Genomic DNA, 19963 nt, shown 5'->3' with positions numbered 1-19963 from the left:
TCCTCAGCCTTTAAAACTTCCCATGAGTTTCAACAAAGCTAAATGGAGGTGAATTAATTGGTAAACTCGGGCAAATAAATAGGTGAATGGAGGTAAATAAATAGGTAGACAGGTAAATAAACACCCATGTTCTTTCTGTGGCTCCTACTATGATGCTGTAGGAAGTGCTATTGTAGCTACAAGCACCTGAGGAGAAGTGATCCATGGGACTCCCTTGAGAATCCCCCATAATAAACATAATAAACTCCTACTGAATTCAGTTGTTTAAAATCTGCTGTTCCCATACAATATTCTTTCCAGAATTGGAACCTCCCTTTTTCATAAGTTACCAAGACTCCAGAATGAAATGTTTTGAACAGTGACAATATCTGCAGTGCCACCTTTGTTACAGCTCCCCAAAGACTGCAAGGGTGCAGGGAGATAAACTCTCATTCTGTTTTCTTCTGGAATCTCTGATGGAGAGGATCTGACTCTTTTAAAACTTCACCCCTGAGGTCTGTGAGAAGACAGGGACACAAGCCTCATGTGAAGCCAGCAGTGGCTCAGAGGGCAGAACCTGAGAACACACACTCCCCCAGAGGGGCGACCCTTAATCATGCTATTTTTGTCAACACAATTTTCTGAAACCCAGGAATTCTGAGGGACTCTTTAAGGGCACTGGAAATTGACCTTTGGGAATGCAGCCTTCTGTGTGAATACCCCACATCTACCCCAGAGACAGGAATTGCGCTGACGGGTTAAAAGAAATCCGAGTTTTTAGGAGGGTCAACAGAAATGAGATGTTTAATATGGGTTATATCAAAACCAGGATCCTAAACAGCAGTGCTGGGCAGTGCTCTGGAGTCAGGAAAAGGTGAGCAGGGAGGGGACCCGGAGCAGGGACTGTGCACAGGCAGAGCTGCCTCAGTGAAGGAGCATTACCTGTTCCTCTTGCTGACCCACCTCTTGCTTCCAAGGGATGTGCACTGACGCTGGTGACCTCCGACTGGTCAAAATTCCAGTAAAAGGAAAAAAGAAACACAGTTTCAGTTTCACTCACAAAGCAGAATGGCACTGCATTCTCCTCCCCCTCGCTGCCCTCGCACTGTCGGGGAATAATAAACTATTTCACAGTGCCTGTGGAGGTGGCCTTCGAGCTTTGCCTCCAACTCCTCCATTTTTTTCCTTCCTTGGAAGAAATAAAGCAGTGGCAGTGTCACACTGGGAACTGCACCATAAGTTAATAAAACCCAGTATATTACATATGTACATGCTTGGGGTGTTGTTCTGGTTTGATTTTCCAGCCAGACTGCATATTCTTCATCTGTATGCGTGCCTTCAGAAGTTCTATGTCTCTTTCCTTATTGGCACTGATTTTAACAGGAAAAATTCCAGTTACTGGAGAGACCTAACACCTTGCACGGAGAGAGAATTTTATCTGCTGTAGAAAGTCATTTATCATTAGAAAACAACACACTCTGAACAGTCACTCGAGTGCAGCCACTTTCATGTACCGTACAGTGTCTCTCGAACAGCTGACACAGTCCATCTGGAACAGCCTCAGCCTTGCTAGTGGGGATGGAGTTATCTCCTGAAACGCTACTTTTAAAATAAGATAGAGAATCCCAGAATGGTTTGGGTTGGAAGAGACCTTAAAGGTCACCTCATTCTATCCCCCTGCCATGGGCAGGGACACCTTCCACTACCCAGGCTGCTCCAAGCTCTGTCCAATCTGACCTTGGGCACTTCTGGGGATAGGGCAGCCACAGCTTCTCTGGGCAACCTGTGCCAGGGCCTGGAATAGACACTGATCTTCTAGCACAAAGTTCTGCAAATCTGCTGATTTAATAAACTGGAGATTTTATCTGAAAGAACGTGACATGGGGGCTCAACCGAGACACTGAGTACCCACTGCCCCAGACCACCTGCTCCCCCCTGCCTTAGAGGCTCTCAGGGCACTCTTGCTCTGACAAGCTTAGGAGGAGACAAAAGAAACCATTACAGGACATCTATGGAGTGTCTGCCTTTGGCTGCAGCATGTGGACAAGGCAAAGGCTCCTGAAGTGTTTGCTTTATCCAGACTGACTTGGAAGGCAGGAATCGTAACCACTGCCGTCAATCTATATTTTTAAAAATTCCTATTAAAGCACAATTGTCTTCATCAGAACTAGAGCAACTATACCACTTGTGTCTTGCATTCCTAAACTACAAAGAAATGAATGCATTTCTGCCTGATTTGGACACAGGACACAAGAGGAGATGAATTAAGGTATTACACCACTTTTAAATCCAAAAGAAAAGTCTGGCATTCACTAACAAGCATTTCTGTAAAATTAGTTAGGATGCATCCAACAGGAAAAATTCAAGAGAGCTTTCACACTGGAAAGCCAGTCAGCAGGCAAAGGTAACATACTCTGGAGCAGAGACATGAAAATGTTTAGGGAAGCAAGAGATATACACACGTCCTACTGCAGGCATGTGGGTGCTGAGCTCCGCCCCAGTGCTGGCCCTACAGGCTGGGTTTGGGGGCACAAAGGGCAGAACCACTGTGGGACTGACCGGTGGTGGGCAGGGCAAGAGCTCCGATGGCACAAGGGGCGCCGGTGGCTTGGCAGCAGCTTTCACATCCTGGCTGATGTCTGGGACATTATAGCCTGGTTCCCTCCCATCCGACACCAATGCAGGACCTTGTTCTTCGGGAAAAGGTGGCAAGGTAAATTCACTGTCACCCTGTTCGGGTGGCACAGAAGTGTCCGGCGTCCCAGCTGACGCAGAGGAAGTCGGAACATATTCCTGGTACAGCAAATTGCGCAGCTTCTCATCGAGGCTTTTAATCGTGTTGTCCACGAAGTCCACCCGAGGGGGTCCCTCCCCATCGGACTCGGTGGTGCCAGGGGGGTTCTGCTGCTGCAGGAGCCCGACCCCCGTGCCGGGGCCGGACACGGGCTGTGTCGGTGGCACCGCGGCCAGTGGCTGGGCTGCAGCCAGCGGCACCTGCGTGGGGCTCTGCAGCTGGGACCCCGCCAGCCCCAGCCCCTCGGGGGCAGCGGGGAAGGGCTGGCTGGCGAAGGTGAGCGGCCCCGTGCCGGGCTGGCCGCCCTCCGGCAGTGGCGGTACCTGTGCCACCGGCTGCCGCTCCAGGACCACGGTGTCTGGGAGCAGCGGGAGCGGGCCGGGAGCCGCGGGCACGGCCTTGTGCGGCCCCACGCTGCAGCAGGTGATCTCCACATCGGGCACACACGCAGCCTCGTCTGCCGGTGGCTGCAGCTGCGGGGCTGCGGGGGCGGCGTTGGGGGGCTCCTCCAGCCCCCCCGGATGAGGGGGCACCGCTGCCCCGGCTGGGGGGTACTCTGGCTGGGCCCCGCCAGCTGCCGCCTGCTCCGGGATGTTCGGGGCAGATCCCAGCAGTGCTGAGGCTGGTAACTCTGCCTGGCTCGGGACGCTGGTGGAAGCTGCTGCAGTGGGAGCTGGTGCCAAGGACGGAGCAGCTCCGAGGGGGCTGTCACAGACTCCTCCGGGCAGAGGAAGCTGCTGCCCAGCCCCGACCTCGGGCACGTCTGTCACTGCGGAGCTCACGGGCTGCTCATCCTGCTCCGGGTCTAGAGAGAACACAAACGAAAGGTGAATGTTTTAAGGAAAGAAAATCACCGCCACACCCCCCAGCCAGCTGCAGGGACAGCCCCTTAGAGCTTCCCACCAGGAAATAGCTGTTATACACATCAAGTTAGAATTTGCAGATTACGCAAAAAATATTTCACTGAAAAGGCACTGCAGTGACCAAGGCTTCATCTACCTAATAGCATAAGGCAGAGCTAAAATACTGACACTTCCCTGAAGCTCAAATAGATTCCCAATTTGGCTCAATACCAGGATCACTCTGTAAATGCCCAACTTAAAATTCATCATTTTCTTCCTCCAACTAAATGAAGTGAAACCATCACAGCTAAGTCAGGTGAGGATAGAAGAGCGACAACACAGCAGCTCCAGAGCAGATATTTCTATGAAGTTTGGACATACCTGGCCCTTCTGCCTGCTGAGCACTGGGAGGTACTGGAGGGGAAAATTCGGGGGCATCCGTAGTTGGATTTTCCACCACAGGACATATAATAAACCACCTTTTTCCAGTATGCAAAACTAGGGATGAAAAGAAAATAACAAGTAAACACAAGGGTTTCCATTGTCTCCAGATCGTGTCCAAACCTGAATTTCCACATTCAGAAAGAAAATCAGAACTTCTACAACTACAGACAAGAGTAGACCAATGGCTTCGAATTTGATCCTCATCCCTTCTGGAAGGCAGACAGTGGTGCCTCCCAGTTCTGCCGAATATCTGAAGTTATTTGAAAATTTGTTTTCAGGCATTCACACTTTTAGAAGAGTGATAGTTACGTACATGAACATTTCATTAGTGGAACGGTGGATAGTTTTCTCACGGTGGTAAATTTGTTAATTTTGTCAAGTTTATGCAGTTGAATTTTTCCATGTTGGAAGTTTTGTAGCTAATATTTCCTTCTACATCTTCTCTCAAAGCCTGTCACATCTTATATGTAAATGGCAAACTTTCAGCAGAGAATCACAGACTCACAGAATGTGCTGAGTTGGAATGGACCCGTCAGGATCAGAATCTGACTCTTGGCCCTGCAGAGGGGCCCAACAATCCCACCGTGTGCCTGAAAGCATTGTCCAAATGCTTCTTGAACTCAGACAGGCTTGATAGCCAGGTCCCTTTCATTTATCCCAACACCATGCACTTACAGAGAGAACCATGGGCCAATTCCCTCCCCATCCCGTTTGCCTGTACGACCCCTAAGATACACTTGTGTTTAGAGGCCAAGATACTCCAGGAATGCCAACATAGTTTCCCCCTGGAATACCAGAGTAGCTGGAAACTGAGGGGTTAGACACTTCAATTAAATTACCAATGTAAATGTGATCTTTTAGCTTCCTCTTGTAAATATTTTTATTGTTGTGTTCAGAGGATGCTTCCCTGCACCTTCTTGACTTTTCCACCAATTATCAGCTTGTGTCATTCAGGGCTTCCCTAAACATCCCCAAATGTCCCACCCATCCCAGTTAGCCCTGCAATATTCCAGTTTGCTAACAGCAGGGATCACTATTACACCCTTATTTCTAGATATATTCCAACCACCAGTGGTTGCAAATCTCTGCATGAACTCTTCACTGCCTCAAAGCTTGAGATTAAGTTGTATCCGTAGAATCACAGAATCACAGAATCACAGAATCACAGAATGGTTAGGCTTGGAAGGGATCAAGACCACCTTGTTCCAACCCCATGCCATGGGCAGGCATACCTTCCACTAAAAATTTAAAGGCACACTTACCATTTTGCTGATACACAGGTGTCTTCACTTGAGACTGACGCTTCTCCTGTTAAAGAAACAACAGAAGAATGAGCTCTACCAGTGCAAGAGGAGCATCATCCCAAGGAGCACTCATATTGTAAGGCTTAACAAAGTAAAAGCATTATTTTTCTAGCTAAGAAACTTCTTACTTTTCTTGAACACAGGATGCAAAACTAATTTACAGCATCTGGCTGTAAAGAGAAATGAATCAAACCAGAAAACTTTATTTAGCATTTCTTACCTCGCTCATTTCCAGCCTATCAGCATCTTGCTGGGGACTCGTTCCCTGGTCAGAACTTCGCTCTCCTTCTGTGTCCTCACTGAGCATATCTTCTGCTTTATCAATGATATCTTTCATTTGCTCAATAAAAGTCTCTTTTTCACTCTGCAAGATGAACTCATTCTCTACCTAGAGGGCCACATCAAAATAAAGAGGAAAACAGTATTTTTTTGATTAATGCCTCGTTCCACAGCTGTCAGACAGCTTGGGCAACAAGCACATGTGAGAAGAAGCTGCCTGAAGCAACTCGGTGCACTGAGAGCCCGTGGGGAGCCACATCTCACCATGTAAGTAGCGATTTCCTCTGGCGCATCACCATCCAAATCAAACTTGAACGTCACCATTTTGTGGTTGTGGGTTTCAAGCTGGCACTCCACCATCTTATCCCCAGTGTTACACACCTGCACGCAGAGATTAACAACCTTTACTCCTGGCAAAGCCAAAGGAATCCCAAAGTTACCCTCCAGCAGGTTGTACTTGCATTTAATATGGTCAGTTTGGGTCTGTTGGACTTCTCCTGGCGCGAACGAGCACGTGTGGACTTCTTATGCTTCTTTGAAGACTTTCCTTCTTGCTTTCCGCTTCCTATTGCTCCTTCAAAGCTGTCACTCATCTCTTTACCCGAAGCAACATCTGGACTCATGTAGCTTTATAAGGGATAGGAAGAACAACCCCACAATAAACCCAGTCACACACAAGGGAGTCACACACGGGTAAGCTACACAACAACAGAGGCGGCAAAAAAAAGGGCACATTTGCACCTTTTTTGGCCAAACTGAGTCAGCTGGAAGATACTCAGTGAGTGAAGGGCACTATTTCTCATCAGGTACATTCTCTGGCTACCATACCTACCAAGAAATGATCTATTAATGTTTCTGACAACACCATAGGGAAAATCTCATCACTCTGAATATATGCCCACATCACCTTATGCCTTCACTTCAGGGATCCTGACAGTCCCTCTCTGAACTGCACCAGTTCCTACTTTTTCAAGGTGCAGTTTTTCTCAGCTCCTGCCCGCCTGCACTCCCAGCAGAGGGGCAAACAGGGTCAGCTTAGGTTTGCTGGAGAGGGAGGAAAGAATGAGGTCAGTACAGCATCCCATAGCAGACTGCCTCTCCTCTCTCTGCAGCTCTCAAGGATCAGAAAGGTTTCGTGCCCCAATATCCCAGGTGACCACCTAGCAACAGTATAATATTTTTAGCAGCCAAGCCAGTAGTTGCTCCAACCTTACTGTAACATGGCCTACATAAAACATGCAATGAATTTGCAGGAAATTTCCTCAGGTTCATAAAAAACAAGTGAAGAATGAAAGCTGTGAGGCCATCTGGCCCATTTATTACCCCAAGGGCTGATCAGCTCTGGCTAAACCAGTCCTCACAGAGGTGTGTGTAAACTGACCTTATAAAGCTCCTGTGAGATTCCATAGCTCTCCTGGACAATTTATTCCTGTGTTCATTTTGCCACACAGGGAGAAAAGGATTGAAGTCTAACCTATGGATCCACTTCCTTTCCTAAACTCAAGGCTTTCCTTCTCATTCTGCACTAGCTGCACAGAACAACTTATTTCTCCTCCATTTGTAGCCACCTTGTCTGTGTAACTCCTGTGTTAGGAAAGTGAACACATTTAGTGCACAGGATATACTCCAGATCACATCTCTGGAGCAATTCCCAGCCACGTGATGCATATGCCATTACTGTCCACTCTACAAAAGCACAACCCAGCTCCAAGCTGTCCTTTATTTCACCTGGAAGAGTGAGCCCTCCCTCTGTGAGTACGAGGCGTGTGCTGGTGCTGTGTTTAACAGCCACCTTTAAACACAGCTCTGCAACAGGCGAGTTAGGACTCAAAAAGTGACTGAAAATTTGGTGTGCCTTCCTACAAAGGGCACTCATTTTGTTCTATCATATCTAACTTACTTACAGCCAGAACGAATCTACAGTCACAGAAGATCAGATCTCCCTTTCCACACAGTATTTAACAGCAGCAAATTCTTGGGAAAAAAGTTCCACTTTATGGTTGTGGGGTTGCACTGACTTGTGTCAGGTGAACTTTTGTGATGGGGTAGAATAAGGTCAGAAACAGGTGTCTTTAATGTTCATTCACTGAACTCATTTTGTCTATTCAGGAAAATAGAAGAGGGTTATGAAAATCCTAATCCCAAGGCTTAGCAATCAATAAGGACAGAGTTGGTGCTGGCTCCTGCAGTGGGCAAGGCATCCAGCTCAACACACAACTCCCACCAATGCACCGCTCCCTCTAAGAGACCTGCGGAAGGATCCTTACAGGAGGTGATTTGGGAATACCCAGTTTATTCCCAAAGAGGGAACAAACTATATACCTGGCTATACCGGTTGTGGCATGTTTTCCCACAGGTTCAACAGTGTCAAAGCCAGGGGCTGTACCTCTTCAGTTATCCTAAGAAAAAGACAAGTTCCATACTGCTGTACATACACCAAGCGAGGATGCTGCACCCAAACTAAGGAATTGAAAGAGCTGGAGGTGCCAGAAAGGGCACACAGAACACTGCCAGCTTCTCCCTAGATGTGTCCCCATCCATCTCCTCCCAGTCAGGTCAGGACAAACAGCCTCCAGAAAGCAAACACTTCTTACACCAAAGAGGTAATAACAATACCTTTCACAGCTCTGGGACAGAGTTTGCAGTTTGTCCTGTATTGCCTGCTCCTAAAATGCAAGAAAAAGTCATTTAAGCAAATGTGTATTGGCAGAGGAAACACACCTTTAAGAAAGGTTTTGCTGTTGATACCAGTAACCCTAAAACCATTCTGTTTAACCAGTTTTGGAACTTGGAAATAAAACAAATGTCCCACTTCACCCTCCCAACATCACTTCTGTCCGAGGCCTCAACCACTTTTTCAGACAGAGCCACCAACCCACCAGCTCCCTTCTGCTGCCTCTACAGCAGATGAGATGATGAAAGGAACACAACAGTTCTCACCACCATGGCAAAACCTCATTGAGGGACCAATTCAGATCAGCACCCATTGTCTTTTAGTTTTGAATGTATCTGCTAATTTGCTTAGTTGCTTTATATAGCTTCCTGAAATATGCTCAGTATTTTCATTGTGTTTGGCTTAGTGGGAAAATTTCTGAGGAACTTACAATTAAAACATGGATATTCATCATTTAATAACACCACCCTCGCATTACATCCTCTTGTTCTCTACACAAATTTCCCCTAAAAGCCTCACTCTTCACTGGTTGCAGCTCTGGGACAGACATCATAGCACGGCGTTTGCACCAGGTAAACCCACTTCCACATAATTTGTGACGGTGCTACAGGCCCTGCTGTAACAAACTTACACAGTTTGTACACAGACACACACACTCGTGCATGTATATAATTGTGCATATACACACACCCCAAATATATTCATAAATATATATAATTTTATATATATTTATACATATTTACAAACATATGTCTATAAAATCCTTCTACAGATGCACAGCTAGAAACAAGCCCCTGGACTGCAACTGCTACACTTAACACTCAAGCAGTGGTGGGCTGGGGTTAAAAGCTCAGCAGTGAACCAGTCAGCCCCACTGGTTCTGTGGCAGTGAACCAGTGAGTCCCACTCCTTGTCTCTCACACCACACACAGGCCATGCCAAGCTTGACTGCAGTTTCGATAAAACCGCAAAATTAATGAACAGTGAGAACACAGATATAATAATGTATCTACATTTTGGTAATGCACTTGACCAAGTGCCTTACAAAAATCTCATTTGCCTGAGCGGTTCAGGGCGGTTGGGATGCGAGGGCTGCCACGTCTGAACACAACAGGAGAGATAAAAACATGGCAGAGTAGCAACAAAATGCAGTGTCTGGATTATACAGACAAGTATGAAACTTCTCTTACACCCAAGAAGACTTTACCAATGTATGTCCAAAAACCAGCACGGAGAGCACATGGATTGATACTGGCTTGATTTCTTAAACTGAACAAGAGAAGCGGGTAACTTACAGATGGACATGAGAATGAGTTTAGCAAACCAGCAGTTAAATGTCCTGAGGGATATGGGACGTGAAGGACAGACATGTGCCTTGATGGCCAGGGGTTTCTAAGGTAGTACAGGATGACTTGCACCCCCCGTATCACACTGCACAACAAGGAGGTTTGTTCATGTTTCCACAATGTCTAATGGGATTGACCCTGCACTGAAGGCACCAGCACTGACCCTGTCATGAGCTGTGCATTCAGAAAAAAGGCAGCTGGAGAAGGAATACCTTAAGTGATGGACATGCTTGACCCAGCCAGGCTTTCCTGGGGAGCCTGCAAGTGAAGTACTACAGACAGGATCTACCATTCCTGCTCCATCTAAGATATAGAATACAGACATTCACGAGGAAACGTCCTACATTACAGCAGGAATGTTGATTTGATAAGAATTAATCTGCCACTGATGGACAGGAAAAATGGGGAACTGGAATCCAGCTTTAGTGTCGGCATAACCTTTCCTGAGCATCTTCTGGAGGCAGTGTTGAGTTGTGCCTCCAATGGAATTCCAGGCTGCACTGTGGAGTCAAGGCATCTGAAAAGCCATGGAAGAACAGGCAGAACCAAAAGATTCAGTTTGAAAAGATGAAACACATACTTTGGGAGGAAAGGTAGCTCAGAACAGAGCCTCAGGAGGAACAACTCTGAATGCAGAATCACAGGGGGACATTTCCATCCACAAATGGAGAACAAATCAGACTTATTTCCTGAAATTAGGTAGAAATGTCAAGGTTTTTGTTTTGCTTTGCTAACAGGGAGGTGAAGAGAAGGAAATGTTCTGTGATGTTCTGTCAAGACTGAAGTTTAAGTAATTACGGGAATGGAAAGAAAAGTCAAAATAGCAGACAGGAGAAGCTGGTAGTTCTCCAAAGGAAATCACTAACATGTGTCCTGCTTATATGACCACTGAGAATTAAGAATGCCTATGAATATCTGAAGAAACAAAAATCCCAGGGCTAGAGTAGACTTTAGGCAATATAGGAGGATAAAATGCTAAATACAATGGGAATAGTGCTCAAGCTGAGGAACATGAAGGGCTTTCGCATAACGAAGACTTAGATAATGGAGCAGTTTCTTAAGGCAAATGATGGTTGGTCACACAAGTGCTTGAGACATTTAAAACAGGACTGGACAAAACACAGGTGAAACTCTACAGAACAAATTCTCACTGACTCACAGTGAGAATTTCTTAATCTCTTAAATGTCTATCTCTGTGCTCATGCTCAGCTACAGACAAGTGCTGCTGCCTCGAGGAGACATTTCCCAAGGTACAACATGAGGTTTCCAGCTTCACTTGGAATTGCCAATTATTTGCTGACCCAGAGTTGCCGGCAGCCAGGACAAGCGGCTCAACAGAGTGAGGGGATAACCTCCCTTGTGCAATAAGCTCCCTATCTCACGAAGGAGGAAGTACGAAGTTAAGGCTGAGGCCCGTGGGTTACTTCAGAGGAAGGGCTCTACCTCTTGAGATGTCTCTGCGCCTGCCGGGACAGCCGAGCAGGGGGCTGGGAGCTGCTGGCCCAGTGGCTGGGAAAGATCAGGCTGGAGCTGCAGCAGAGCAGAGGGCTGGACAGGCAGGCTGGGGTCTATAGGTACGGGCGGGCTGGCTGTGGCCAGGCTGCCATGGACCTGGGGAGCGCCTTCGGGAGCGACGCAGGGTGGCACCAGTTCAGGCTGCAGCTGCAACGGCGGTGACATGACTATCGAAGGTTGCACCGGCAGCACGGGCACCTGGGCTCCAGCTTCCAAAGCAAACTGAGTGTGTCCAGGCATGGGCTGCAACACAATGAGAGCTGTTAGCACACACCTCTGCTCAGAGGGCTCGGGACTTACGTGACAAGGCATCAAAGTCACCCGCACCCACGGAGAAAGGACCCCAGCTCTGCAGTGAGACCGGGTTTGGGTGAGCTCAGTAACTACTAAAGAGACTAAACTTCCTTTGGAATGACTAAATAAAAAAACTCAAGATTCTCTCTATATGATTATGACACCGTGTGCATTGCTCAGGCACCAGTTAATTTGTAGGGACAAAGCCATATTTTGCTAAATAATGAAAAATCACAGAATTCCAGAATGGAATTCCAAACCCTGTCCAACCTAGCCTTGGACACTTCCAGGGATAGGGAAGCCACAGCTTCTCTGGGCAATCTGTGCCAGGGCCTCACCACCCTCACAGGGAAGGATTCCTTCCCAATATCCAATCTAACCCTGCCCTCTGGCAGTTTGGAGCCATTCTCCCTTGTCCTGTCCCTCCAGATCCTTGTCCCAAGTTCCTCTCCAGCTCTCTTAGAGCCCCTTTAGACACTGGAAGAGATTCTAAGGTCTCCCTGGAGCCTTCTCTTCTCCAGGCTGAACATCCCCAGCTCTCCCAGGCTGGCTCCAGAGCAGAGGGGGCTCCACCTTTTAAAGCATCTCCGTGGCCTCCTCTGGACTCACTTCAAAATCTCTGGTGATGAATTCATTCTCCTGAATACTTCGCTCTGCTTTCAGTAGCCTACCAAACTGTCCAAGTAGAGAAAAATACACTCTACCCATAACCTAACTTCAGATATTTTAAGGAATCTGCCATATATATGTAGAATCAGTAGCTGGGTTAAATGACACAGTTAACTCTTTTTCACTTGATATGCACCAGTGTCCTACTTTAGTTTAGTGTAGTTTACACACTGAAGTCACAACTTAACCCTTGACATGCCAAGCTCAAAGGCCCCGATCCTGCCAACACTCCCCTGTGGACAGAGGGATTTTCATTTATCTCACTGGATTTCTCCAGTGCATTAAAATAACTCGGGTGCGTAAGCACTTGGTGGGAACTGGACTGAGGCGACAGGATTCCAGCTACCTTAGAGACTGGGTTGTTATTCTGCATAACAGTCCTTTTGAGTTGTATATTTAAAACCAGAACATTCTCCTTTTAGGTACATCATGTGTTTTTTCCAAAGGGACTGAGCTTGTGGGAAGAGAAAGAAGGAAAGAAAGGAGCATATGGAAGAAAAAAGACTTTTAGTACTAGGTAGAACTGTGCCTAATTTGTACTTTTTTTAAAGTATCATCACCTAGAGATTTAGGCTATTGGAAAATACATTAAAAAAAGTCAAGACTCAGATGGGATCTAGGCCACACTGTTTCGTTGCTGCATGCTCTCTGGAAGTTCTGGGTGTGAGCTGAAAACTATTATCCCAGGTTTTATTGCGGGTAAAAATAAAGACAGGATGTGCTTCACAGCACCTCACAGTTACACGGCTGCCCTAGGGGGGGTTTTTAGACTGACAACTGTGGTGTAACACCACAGAAGGGTGGTGACATTCTATTTTAAATCTTATATAACTAGAATAATTCACAAAATATTTCAATGTCTAATTTACCTGGGCGAAACAAAACTCAGACGTGCTAAACATCAACTGCAACAACAGCACTGCATTATGTACAGAAATACCTGTCCATTAAAAGTGCTTCACATCAGAACAATGTATTTTAAAATATTTCTCTGCACTTTGTAATAGCCATTTTTTTATTCTAAATTCTTCCATATGCAACTCTTCCATACATATTTGATAAGTGATGACTGTGTCAAGATGGTTTGGGAACATCAGCTCTCCAGTTCTGGCGTTTGCCATGCTCCCTGTGCCTAATGGGCTTGATTCCACCCCCTCCAAAGCCACTGGGAATACTGGGTAACATTCCCAGGCTCCATGCTACTGTAATTCTCACAGACAGTATTTCTGTACCAAATATACTGCCGAAGAGAGAGATTTAAAAATGATGTAGTGCTCTGAAGATGCCGGGCTATGGCAGGTTGGGATGGGATGTTATGAATTTTAATCAGCGTGTTATGGCGAAGGGATGTGGCAGAACACAGATTTTCCAAATGCCATTAATTAACAGATTTGAGTGCCCTCTCCTGCTCGGGTCAGACTGTGTTTCACGTTGTCGTATCACAGATGTGGTGAGAGAAGTATTTACAGACTCTGTCAACAAGTCCTGAGCCAGTTTCCTTGTAAATACTGCAACTATTTGAGCTCCATTTATGTTTAATTTCTCTTAAGGAGGGAAGGGTCTGCAGTTCGAATCCATCCCTGCCCTGCAGGCCTGACAGTGCTCTTCCACGCAGTTTTCCGGAGCTGTTACCAGATGGACACTTCCCTTTGCTGTTTTAAAGATGTTCTGCATCAAAACAATTCTTCTGCTCCTGCCAACTCCCCCATGTGTATCCTCTGCATCTGACATGGACTAAGATATGGGCACCAGCAAGGCTCAGCATGCCCTCCTGCCCCAGGAGAACCACAGTTCACACCTCCTCAGATTTGAGATGGAGAAGGAAGAGGGAATTCAGAAAGTGCTCCGTCCTCTCGCTGTCCAAAGCCTGTTGGGTTACACTCATGACACCCCCCTGTCCCTGGGTGAAGGCACCACCTGCTCCCCCCTGACCTCACAGCTCCAGCCACCATCTCCAGGACCGAGGTCGAGAAGCCAACAGAACATCTCAAGAGCAAGGAACAAGCCTCCCCACTGAGCGTTGGTGAGGGAGAGAGCCCCGGGAATGCCCGTGCCCAGAGACCGCCCCACGGCCCAGCGCTGCTCGGCGTGGCCCCAGCCCGGCAGTTACCTGGTGAGCAGCCCCCGGCGCGGCCAGAGCCGGCTCGGGAGGGTGGATCACGCTCGGCTGCAGCGCCGGAGGAGCAGGAGGAGGCGGCTGCTGCGGCTGGGACACGGCCTGGGTGCTCTGCGCGTGATGGGGAGAGGGCGCGTCGCTCGGCAGGATCTGCTGGAAGGTGGGCTGGAACATTGGCTGCTGGGGCAGCGGGGGCACCCCGGGGTGCGGCGGCAGCGCTGGCACTCCCGGCGGGGCCACGGCGAGCAGCGGGATCGTGGCAGCCGACATGTTTGGCACTATGGTTTGGCAGGGCAGGACCAGGGAAGCCACGGTAGTGTGAGGCAGGTTGACGGCCTGCATGGGCAGGGCAGGGGAGTTGGGGGCCATGGGCAGGGTGGGGTTCATGGGCAGGCTGGGCAGGATCACGGCCGGAGCAAAGTACTGGGAAGGAGCAGGAATGGGGGGCACGTTTGCAGCAGGGATGTCAGAGAGGTTTGGAGGAAGGCTGTCAAGGCCTGCCAGAGGAGTAATTGCAGGAATGACAGGAAACTGAGGAATCTGAAAAAAATACAATATCGCATAAATTGCCGGTGTTTCCACTGATGGTACAAAACAGTTTCATTTGCCACGCAAGTCCCTAAAAACCACCTGTGCCATGAGGATAATTATGTCTGCTCGTTAATCACTTCCATTCACTTCCTGAGGTTTACAAACAGTAATAAAAACTGATTTATGCTTAAATCGTTAGTAAAAGCAAAAAAAAAAAAGAAAAAAACCAAAACATTTTGGGGACGCATTTTTATACCTTAGAAGCTTAAAACTACTTCTAACACCATCTTGAAGCCTTCAAGCAACATCCTAATTAAAAGCTGCTTTTATTTTAACAGAAGTTAAAAGGAATTAAACCAGACATAACATGAAACTCTTTCATGCAAAATTCAGTAAGACTATTTAAACCCTTGTTTTTAAATGAGCTGCGACCCAAGCAGTGTGGAAGAACCCAGAAAAAAGGGTTTTTACAATTGAAACCTCCTGGTGATGAAACAAACCCTGGCATCATGGTGCCAGCTTGCTCCTGCCCTTTGGCACAAGCTGCTTCACATCACAGTGGTTGTTACCAGCAAACACAGTGACAGCACCAACCACCTCCCAGGCCAAGGGAAGGGTACATCTCTGCTTTGGAGACCAGAACCGGGGCAGAGAAAGAGACAGGGGTGGCAGGTGTAGGGGAAAGTGGTGAAGTCAGGAGGTCAGAAAACAGAAAATAAAAGGGCAACTTCTCATGCTGTCAAGCTTGGGATGGGGAAGAGAGTGTTCCAGAGGGAACAGTGCAAAAAACCCAAACCAAAACAACATCAAAAAGCAGTTATTGCCAGTTTGGAACTGCCATTAACTGGATGCCACAGGGTTGGGTACAAGAGATTTCTTATTCACCAAACAAATAATAAATAATCAAGGAATACACGGGAACTGGGAAAAAGCAAACGTTCTCATGGCCTAATTAAACTGGCATGCAGTCAAAATAGCCACACGAGAAACCGGAAATCACGTTAATTATTAGCTGGAGAGCTTTCCCCCAAATGGATGTGTTCACACGCCGTTACCTGGGAGGGGGCCACGGGCGGGAGCTGCGGCACAGTGGAGATCTGCAGGGGCTTCAGGGGGGCACTGCTGGCTGCCACCGGCGAGCCCTGCGCCGGGAACTGGGGCAGCAGGTGTGGCGCGGGCTGGAGCGGGCACACGGGCTGGCTGGCCAGGACCTGCGGCAGGGGGGCCGCCTGGGACATGGGCTGCTGCTGCTGCGGGAGACAACAGGGGAAAAGGCTTATTGGCTTGTGGGCCACAGAAGGACCAGGTGGTGGAACACACTGCCTGCCTCTGTCCAGCTCACTGTCAGGACAGACCTGCCGGTTGGACTGCGGAATCACAGAACCACCGAGGTTGGAAAAGACCTTGAAGATCCCCGAGTCCAATTGCCAACCCAGCACTGCCAAGTCCACCACTAAACCATGTCTCCATGTGCCACATCTACATGTTTTTTGGACACTGGCAGTGAGCCCACCACTTCCAGTGACCCCTCCAATGCCTGACCACCTTTTCCATGAAGAAAATTTCCCTAATATCCAACCTGAACCTCCCCTGATGCAACTTGAGGCAGTTTCCCCTTGTCCTGTCACTTGTTCTCTGGGAGTAGAGCCCAACTTGCCCCCCCTCCGGCTTCCCCCTCCTGTCAGGGAGTTGGAAAGAGCAAAAAGGTCCTGCCTGAGCCTTTTCTCCAGGATAAGCCACTCCCAGCTCCCTCAGCTGCTCCTCATCAGACTTGTGCTCCAAACCCTTCCCCAGCCCTGTTGTCCTTCTCTGGACATGCTCCAGCCCCTCAGGAGCCGTTCCAGCCCCTCAGGACAGGCACCCGGCAGGGACAGCTTACAGAAGAGATGGACACTCCTAATTCAAACACTGCACACCAGCCCGTGTTTAAAACATATTTAAATAAAAGACACATTACCTAAAAAGACAAGTTCTAACTGTCTTGGAGAGGTTATTTGTAACGACTCAGACTCTTTAAATCCCAGAGATTGTTCCAGTTGGCACTGTGAAATCCCACCCACTAACTTTCAAGATGCAGATAATACCCAGCTCATCCTGGCGTGCAGAAGCTGCTACCTAAAGAAGCAGGCACAGGAACCACAACACTTCTTATCTGAGACACAATAAACCACAATAATTACAGTAAAAGCTGGGTCCCAGTTATTTCTGAGGTGCTGTAGTGACAGTGTGGCAGTGAAAAAAGCAGTTTTACTCTTCCAGGGAAAGCAGGCTTTGGGCAGCAGAATAGTGAGAAAATGTTGCATTAAAGCTGGAAATAACAGAAACAAACTTCCACATTTTGTGTGCTAACAGTATCTCCTCCTTCAGTTCCTCTAATTAGTTCTGGAAAGACTTTAAAACCCCTTCTGGTCCAGAAAGATGGCACTGGAGACACAGGCTGGCTCATGGTGACCTATTTGGGACCACAGGGCTGATGGCTCCACCAGGCTCTGCAGCACACAGCACCTCACACCGTGCCCATGGTCAGAAGGTAAACTTTAAAAGGGATAGCCAAGTGTTAGAATCCTTCATCTTTGCCACTTCCACCACAAATCTGTGTAGGAATATGTTGCTCAGCACTTTTTTAATAGCAGGACTCCTCAACCAGTTTGGTATTAATGCAGTAAAACTGTAGCAGATGTACTATAGAATCACAGAAACATTTCAATGAGAAGGGACCTCAAAGATCATCTCATTGCACCCCCTGCCATGGACAGGGACACCTTCCACTAGCCCAGGTTGTTCCAAGCCCTGTCCAACCTGGCCTTGGACACTTCCAGGGATGGGGCAGCCACAGCTTCTCTGGGCAACCTGTGCGAGGGCCTCACCACCCTCACAGGGAAGAATTTCTTTCTCATATCTTAGCTGAACATACCCTCCTTCAGCTTAAGGCCATTCCCTCTTGTCCTGTCTCTCCATCCCTTGCCCAAGTCCTTGTACAGCTCTCTTGGAGCCCCTTTAGGCACTGGAAAGGCCTTCCTGGAGCCTTCTCTTCTCCAGGTTGAACACCCCCAGCTCTCTCAGCCTGTCTCTGCATTGACAAAGCAAGATGCCATCCACCCTTAAACAGCTAAACTTCAGCCATGACTGGTAAGTTCCCAATACAGGATCGGGGAACAAAAGAGAATTTGGTGCTTGGTGTCACATATCCAGGGCTGACAACACAGTGCCAGAGTGAGCACATCACACTGGAGGTGGCACTGAAGAACTCCCTGCAGCCTCAGTGTGGCTCCTGCAGCATAAGGTGGTCATGCATGAGCATTACTCTGCCATGTGACATCAAAACCCAGCAACATGGATCTGTGCTGCAGTTTCTGCCACCCCAGGTTTTGGGAAAAGAGGCGGCATCTACCCAGTTACAGTTCCAAACCCAAGGGAATGGTAGCGTGGGAGCTGGCCTGGCACTGCTGATGGGATGAACTGGCCAAGGTGGAGGCACCTGGGGAGTGCCTGAGGGATTGGGGGGGGGCCCACTCACCCCACGGAGGAACTCCTGCCAGACCCAGCCCGAGCTCCAGAGCAGAGCAGCCGCACACCCACTGGGCTGGAGCAAACAAACCTGCCAGTTCCCACAGCTAGCTCAGCTCTCACACCCAGCCGGGTTAATCTGCAGCTCAGACGGCTGCCCACGGGTCACCACGGACAGGGGGCACTGGCACAGGTGGCTCAGCCACCTCCCACTCGAGGAAAGACCACGTTAACAGCAGGAAAACAGCATTCAGGGAACAGAGAGGCTTCCTAAAACCTCTACTTCAAATTCAGTTCGTGTCTTAAAGTGCTTGTGAACAGGATGAGGCACAGGGAGGGGAAAATATCCAGGTGGATTAGGTAACTTTGCCTTGTAACTTTAACAGTATAAATCCACAGACACTCAAATTGGAAAAAAACCCAAAACAATTAGAAGATGCAACATTGATCCCACGTCTGAGCCACCAGTGTATAATGATACAAGAACATTCTGCAGGCAGGTGAATTTCTCACCCCCATTACCTCTTCTGCTGCCCTGCCCTACCCCCCACAGCATGGACATTCCCAAAGTCCCCACACACCTGGGGACTCCGGGACCACTGGACCTACCTCTGTCTCTGAGACATGGGTGCACTCTGGGAAGTTCTGCAGAAAAACTTGACCATTTTACCTATTTTTGTAATAATAATAATAAAAAAACTGTAAAAAGCCAGTTTTTTATTAGCCTTCCTGGTAAGATTAGGAAGCAAAGACAGATCAGTAATTAAATCCTTCTGCTGTCAGGGATAGAACTATTCCAAGAGACAGCAATGCTGTGAGGAAAGGGCACGATAAAGAAATTAAGTTGGGCAAATATCCTATTCCAAACCAGAATTTGCTCATGGGGGAAAATAAACAACAGATTTGGAACTGTCAGCATAAAGCTCCAGAGGCCACCAGCAAGACCTGTGCAAATGGTGAGGTCCTAAACCTGCCTGAGTATAAAATTTTTGTCTGAGACAACTATGAGAATATCTCTACCCATTAGAAAAAAAACTGTTATGTGACAAAACCTTGCACAAAGGTATGTTTTTCAAGGAGACCAAACGACACATCTCCATTATTGATGCTTTGAGAAGAACGGGGCATGTTAAAAAAAACCCTAAACGGCAACCAGTGAGATAAATGTTGATAATTCAAAAGGTTTGGAGAGGTATGATTCATGCCAGTCACAAAGTATAGACACTCTCCAGCACCAGCAACAGTTTCTACTGAAGGAAGCCAAGTTTTTTGTATAATCACCGAAATAAGCCATGAATTACCAGATCATACCAGACTGTGGCTGCATCCCTCACGAGAGCACCCCTCCACTGCTGGGAAGAGCTGCTTTGGAAATAGCTTTAGGAAATGCAGGGTTTGGAGTGAGATTTGATCCCTGAAAATGCACAAGAGTTACTGTTTGGAGGCAACTCAGAGACAGGCTTTGCTGCTGAAGGTGGACCTCCTGGCTGGGTGCCTGCACTGAACTGTATTAACATCTCATCGAGCAGCACCACTCAGGATTCAGAGACAAGTGGCACCAGGCTAAGGGGTCTCTTTCTAACCTTTTAGAAAGGAGGTGCTGAATAATAACAAAATTATTAACAAACTGTTGGATTTTTACAGGTCAAGACAGCACATTGATATCAAT

The 19963-nt window shown here is 47.8% G+C and overlaps 1 protein-coding gene across 5 annotated transcripts in view; it reads right to left on the bottom strand.

Annotated features, from left to right (window-relative positions):
• The window catches only part of WNK2 (WNK lysine deficient protein kinase 2), a 120858-nt gene that overhangs the window by 32336 nt on the left and 68559 nt on the right, over positions 1-19963 (bottom strand). For 3 of the 5 annotated variants that reach the window (XM_017830978.1, XM_017830980.1, XM_017830976.1), the window contains exons 10-20: positions 15843-16037; positions 14251-14796; positions 11106-11420; positions 8259-8308; positions 6104-6269; positions 5907-6023; positions 5584-5751; positions 5322-5367; positions 3997-4113; positions 2539-3578; positions 922-985 (exon numbers count right to left, since the gene is read on the bottom strand). In XM_017830978.1, coding sequence (XP_017686467.1) covers positions 922-985; positions 2539-3578; positions 3997-4113; positions 5322-5367; positions 5584-5751; positions 5907-6023; positions 6104-6269; positions 8259-8308; positions 11106-11420; positions 14251-14796; positions 15843-16037 — 2824 coding nt within the window. The remainder of the gene's footprint in view (positions 1-921; positions 986-2538; positions 3579-3996; positions 4114-5321; positions 5368-5583; positions 5752-5906; positions 6024-6103; positions 6270-8258; positions 8309-11105; positions 11421-14250; positions 14797-15842; positions 16038-19963) is intronic. The other 2 variants (XM_017830979.1, XM_017830977.1) reach the window with 1 other exon arrangement.

The sequence above is a fragment of the Lepidothrix coronata genome, unplaced genomic scaffold, assembly GCF_001604755.1.
Source record: "Lepidothrix coronata isolate B3197 unplaced genomic scaffold, Lepidothrix_coronata-1.0 Scaffold186, whole genome shotgun sequence".
Taxonomy (NCBI): domain Eukaryota; kingdom Metazoa; phylum Chordata; class Aves; order Passeriformes; family Pipridae; genus Lepidothrix; species Lepidothrix coronata.
Note: the sequence above shows the minus strand (reverse complement) of the source record. Positions and strands in the feature narration are given on the sequence as shown.